At 43.6% G+C, this 5,897-nt stretch overlaps 1 protein-coding gene across 2 annotated transcripts; it reads left to right on the forward strand.

Annotated features, from left to right (window-relative positions):
• Positions 1-1,589: 1,589 nt before the first annotated feature.
• On the forward strand, positions 1,590-5,662 carry rad52 (RAD52 homolog, DNA repair protein). 2 transcript variants are annotated; one of them, XM_035157431.2, is made up of 11 exons: positions 1,590-1,736; positions 1,995-2,056; positions 2,790-2,891; positions 3,112-3,205; positions 3,298-3,365; positions 3,508-3,626; positions 3,716-3,791; positions 3,890-4,083; positions 4,281-4,471; positions 5,127-5,366; positions 5,460-5,662. In XM_035157431.2, exons 2-11 carry the CDS (start codon positions 2,012-2,014, stop codon positions 5,519-5,521), a joined length of 1,191 nt encoding a protein of 396 aa, XP_035013322.1. In that variant the 5' UTR covers positions 1,590-1,736; positions 1,995-2,011; the 3' UTR covers positions 5,522-5,662. The 2 variants fall into 2 exon arrangements, with proteins under 2 accessions (XP_035013322.1, XP_047195967.1); XM_047340011.1 differs by having other exon boundaries at positions 2,803-2,891.
• The last annotated feature ends 235 nt before the right edge of the window (positions 5,663-5,897 follow it).

The raw sequence follows: 5,897 nt of genomic DNA on the forward strand, positions 1-5,897 counted from the left end.
AAACGCAGGGGGGGGGGGGACATAATTGCATTGAGTTTATCGAGCTGCGGACGTGTCTGGACAATTTTCAGTAGAACGCACACTCATGCAGGAGACATTTACACACACACACACACACACACACACACGTCTCTCTACAGTTGTGAGGACAACTGTAGAGAGACAACTATTGTCTCTCTATAGACAACTATAGGGAGACCCTAACCCTAACCCTAAGGTGCATTCCCTAGCACCTTACCCTAACCATAACTATCTAAACCAATGCCTAACCCTAACCTAATTCTAAACCTAACCTAACCCTAATTGTAACCCTAACCTAAACTTGATTCTAACCCTAAAACCAAGTCTTAACCCTCAAAAAGACCTTTGGATTTGTGAGGACCAGCCTAAATGTTCTCACAATGTCAAAATGTCCTCACAACTATGGTATTGAACCGGAAATTGGTCCTCACAACTATAGATAGACATGCACACACACACACCCGCACACACACATATTGTTAACCCAACAACATAAAAAACACAGGCTCGTTGAGAGCAAACGAGGCAGGAGCTGCAGTAGTTACAGTTCGTTACAGTGCAATCGGGTGTATGGATGTGCCTTGTTGCTGTGGCCAACACAACTATATACAGTAAATAGAATAGGAGGCAGTATAATACCCATTGACCCTAATCTATGCAGTTGTGTCTTTGCCATCTGCCAGTGCAGGCGTAGGCATTTTGAAGATAATCCTCCATTTGCACGGGTCCTCATGTAAATAACTGAGTCTCGCGTGTAAATTACTAGAAGATACATCGTGTGTGTGCATGTATATGAGACAAATCATGCATGCAGAAACTGTCAGTTAATCCCCAAATATAAGAATGTGATTTTTGTTGTTGTTGTTGCTACACAAATAGAACCGTTGGTAAATAAACACATGATGACACTTATATGTTGTGACAGTTAATCTGTTGGTGCAGTAAATCTCTCTTTGGATCAAGGAGACTCCCACTAACACACCCTATAAAGAAGATAGTTTATTTATTTCATTCACTGTCATTGCGTAGTGTAACATTTTGCTCGGTGTCTTTGATGTTTTGTTTTCTTAATTGTAATTGTCCAGTTTGATCCTGTAGAATACAATGTGTTAATATTATTATTAATTTAATTACCATCACAGTTTCTCAATGTGGATAAAAACACATTGAAAAACTCCACAGTGGAAGTCAAATATTAGATTTCTACATCTTTCTCATTATATGAATTCAATGATTATAATGAACCTGAACGGTGTCTCTAGTATCTCTAGTTAAATACACACTGTGAACATTTACTACTCAGTACTGAAAAATAATAATCCCTCGGTAACCGAATATGGTTTCTATGGTAACAGCAGAATGATGAGGCTGCAGACTGCTCTTGAGAAGTGATGGGGGATAAAATCCATATCAACAAAACTGAAGCAGACACAAACACTTAATATAAAGACTCACAACGTCTGTTACCAGTCCTATAACTCCAGATTATAATCTTTGCAAAAACCCAACACAAAAAAAACGTTTAATATTTTCCGACGGACTTGAAGGCAGCATAGGCTCCGCCCCCCGTAGCCCGAGCGGGAAGTTCAGAAGAGCGTTTACTTCATGGACTGTGTTTAAATCAGTTTAACTCATATTAGCTGAAATGTAGCAGATATACAAACACTGCGGAGGATTCATTCATCGCTGAACCTTCGTCTGAGGAATATTATCACGTGAGTTTGCGTTTCTATTCGTATATCAGCTCATTTACTGCGGTGTTGAGTCACGTGTGATTTGTTATTAGCGAGTGAAGGTAAACTAAACTCTAAAGTGAGCTTCACTTCCGGTTAGCTTCCAGTGAACAGGCTAAAGCTGTGAATGATTTAAGTGTTGGTGGCTCAGGCAAGCGAACGGTATAGCTGGTTAGTTAATTGGTTATCTAGTTATTAGTTAGTTCGCTGTATTAACCAGTGCTGTTGTCCATGCTGCAGCCGTGTCCAGCAGCAGCATGGAGGAGAAGAAGAGCCCCTCTGCAGCCAGGTGCTTCGGACAGGTCGGTGGTTCACAGGGGGGCGGGGACACATCACACCACTAACTCCTGTGAAGGTTCATTTAAAACTCGTGCCTCCTCTCAGGTGCATCAGAATGAATGAATTACAAAAGGCAAAGTTCAGCTGTGATGAAACCAGTCAGTGGTGTTTCACAGTTCAACAGCAGGATGAGCACACAGAGGTCTGCTGTTAAAGTCTGTCTGGATCACACTCACACAACCGAGCAACAGGTTTACAGCTGAGGGCGGCCATGAGAAGGATCCAGTGTTTCCTCACGTCTTTGATCCTCTTCGCACACTTCTCTTCCCTCTGAGAATCAAAACACATCACACATCCCTGATGGAAACAGAAGCTCAGATTCAGTTGTTCAACACAAACGTAGACACACATTACGAATGGTGCACGTTCACACCCAAACTTACACTCTTTGTATGTGTGTGTGTTTACACAGTCACATTATTGGGACTTGCCTTTTGGCCCCAAAATTAGGTGAAGGTTAGGCCAAGAAAAATAAAGAAATTGTGGATCCACACCTAAAGTTAATGAGTTCTTTCCTGGCCCATGTCCCGTCATTCCATTTTATATTTATTTTGCAAATATTCCTGCTGATAAACCAATGAACAGGGACACAAACGTCACCTCCTCAATAGAGTAAATACAATGTTTTGAGATTTTAGTCTTTAGTGTGTGTGGGCGTTTGTGTGTTTTTTCCTCTTATCTGTACTGTGTTGACAGTGCACCTACACAGCCGATGAGTACCAGGCGGTGCAAAACGCTCTGCGGCAGAGGCTGGGTCCAGAGTACATCAGTACCAGGGTGGCTGGAGGAGGACAGAGGGCAAGTCTTTGTTTTTCTTTCTGTCAGTGTCTGACTGTTTCGCTCCAGCGGTGACGCAAATTCACACAGTTTATGTGAACTCTAGAAATGTGTCTCACACATTTAAAGTATCGACACAACAGATGGGTTGAGCAAAAAATCAGGCAGGAATAAAAACTTTACAACCAATAGTTGCATACGATCACTTGGCTTCAACTCTGTTTCGCTCTGGTTTGAACAGGTCTGCTATGTTGAAGGACATCGTGTCATCGGTCTGGCAAACGAAATGTTTGGATACAACGGATGGTCGCACTCCATCTCTCAGCAGAACGTCGGTACGACTCCGAGCTTCTCTTCTCCAGAGGATGCTGTTTCACATCAAACCAGCCGTACGGCCAGAGTAACAGGAACTGTTTGTGTTTTACAGACTTTATCGACCTCATCAACGGGAAGTTCTATGTCGGAGTCAGTGCGTTTATCAAAGTGCAGCTGAAGGTTAGATCACACATTTTTCTTCATTGTGCTTCTAGCAAAATAGTCACATGACAGATCATCTCATCAAAACTAAGTTCAGCGGAAATGTTCTCCATCCTTCCCCCCTGTCACCATCTGTGTGTAACGTGCTCCTCTCCTCCAGGACGGTGCCTTTCACGAGGATGTAGGCTACGGAGTCAGCGAGGGACTGAAGTCGAAAGCTCTGTCACTGGAAAAAGCGAGAAAGGAATCTGTTACTGACGGCATGAAGAGAGCAATGAGGTACTGACATTTAAATTTTCATACTTAATATATAAAGAAAAAATATATTTAGATTTTTCGCCCTAAGATATATGTGCTGTTCTGTTGAGATGCTTTGGAAATTCCCTCGGAAACTGCATCCTGGATAAAGAATATCTCCTCGCCATAAACAAGATCCCCAAAAAGGTCAGACACAGTAAATTCAACTTTTAGCATTTAGCGTTTTTATTTTCATTCAGAAAATCTGTGGTGGCTGAAACTTCTCACTTCTCCTCCACACGAAGCCTCCTCCTCCTCTCGACCCAGCCCAGACCAAACGCTCCCCGGGGGAACCTTTAGCGGAGAAGGCCCGGGTCTCCAGTCTGGTGCCCAGAATCCTGGAGCCCAGAATCCTCCACCAGAACCAGAACTGTTCAGACGTCCACACTCCTAATGCTGGCCCTGCTCCTGGCATGAAGAGTGAGAACAGCAGCACCAGGTGAACAGCTCTGGTTTTAAGGGTTCATATGTTGTATTAAGAACAATCAATTGACACATTTTGATTATAATATCCTGCGCTTTCGGAGCCAGAGACTGTTTTACACACGTACACACTGACCTTAATGCCACTTTACACCTCCTCATCTCTTCTGTAGCTGTCACATTTGATATTATTCCTCCCTGTCCTGCTCTCAGACCTGCCATGGACCCGGTGGACGCTGACGGGTCTGACGTGCACACAGACCCCAAACAGCTGAGGAAGCTTCGACAGCAGCAGCTGCAGCAGAAGTTCAGGAAAGAGATGGAGGAAAAGATGCAGCATCAAAAACCGGATCAGGCCAAGTCTGAGGAGGCGGAGGTTCCTATTGGTCGAGGATCCAGTGGAGGTGAGGGTTTCACATGTTAAATAATTCATCGTTGAAAGCTGCGGCCTCAAACTCAGATTACCTCGTACTGGACAGATCTTTCTGTCTTTTTCTCTCAAACAATACATTTCTTCTGTGAACCTTCTTTAAATCAGTTTGAGCTTTTATTCCTGGAATCTGTGACTTTTTACTTTTCAGACCATAAAGAAAAACGAGACATTTAATGCCACAAAATATACTTGTCCAACTCTTGAAACTCAATTTCCTCCAGTTTCTACACCTCAGTTGTTGTTGGTTTAGTAAAAGACTTTTTGCACCAGAGTAAAGATGCAACACTGAAACATGAAGGGCCTTATTTTATCTTGTGGGCCAGATTGGGTCCTAGGGCCAGTAGTGGGAGAACCCCAGTGTAAAGAGTCTCTACACTCATGGCAGTTTAGTGTACATGAGTCTGTAGTTGGTCTGTTGATGTTTCTGTTCCCCAGGTCATGAAGCTGGACCTGCTATGAGCAGCAGCACTTTGGCCAAACCCAGGAGCAGGGATGAGTATTTAGCAGGTGCTGTGAGCCACCAGCAGAGGGCTCAACTTACTTAGACAGTTTGAGGTGAGGGAACCTGCCTTTGTTCAGCGGTTACCGTCCCTCCTCACTCACATCTGTCTTGTCCCCCTCTGCAGATGACCCTGACGCCTGGGACTTCAATCTGGATGGGATCGAGGAGCTGGATGTCCCCGCAGGTGCGCCGCCGTCCAATGGGCTCCGGCCCAGCACGCCTGGGAATCACCAGATGCAGACCCGCAGTAAGACCCCGCAGAGATCCCCGGGCAGACCACCCGTCGAGGGCCCGTCGCACGGCAGAGGACAGGAAAGGGCTCAGATCACACCTCAATACCAGAACCCGTATCCGGGGAGACCAGGTGAAGTTTCAGGAGCAGACTCGCTTTTTGGTAAATGAGCTGTTGAATGAATTCAATGCAGCATCATTTATTTCTTATGTTTTCACTTTACAGGCGAAGCCTTCAGTCCGTACAGACAAGGACAGCACATGAAGAAACGCAGACTGGACACCTGAGTTTACGTCCTCGGCACTGTATAGAATGAAGCCTTATTTTATTTTGTGTTTATATTCATTTTAATGTTCAAATGAAGCTAATTTTGCTGCTGTTACCTGGGTTTGTTAAAAAATAAATAAATACCACAGAGGTCAGTCATGCTAGAACATATCTGATCAAAAGATACTAAACTTTAATAAGCTGCTGCTGATTGAGTCAAATATTTCAAGTGAGAGAAATGTTTTAGGGCCTTTGGATATAATTTTAGTATTTTAAACTATAGGGTGATGGTAAGACAACCCAATTTACCCTGGATAAATGTTCAGTCAGTAACAAATTACTACATAACATTCTGGTTTAGAACATTTTAATGACAGCAATATACATGACAAGTGC

This window comes from Hippoglossus stenolepis, chromosome 5 (assembly GCF_022539355.2).
Source record: "Hippoglossus stenolepis isolate QCI-W04-F060 chromosome 5, HSTE1.2, whole genome shotgun sequence".
Lineage (NCBI taxonomy): Eukaryota > Metazoa > Chordata > Actinopteri > Pleuronectiformes > Pleuronectidae > Hippoglossus > Hippoglossus stenolepis.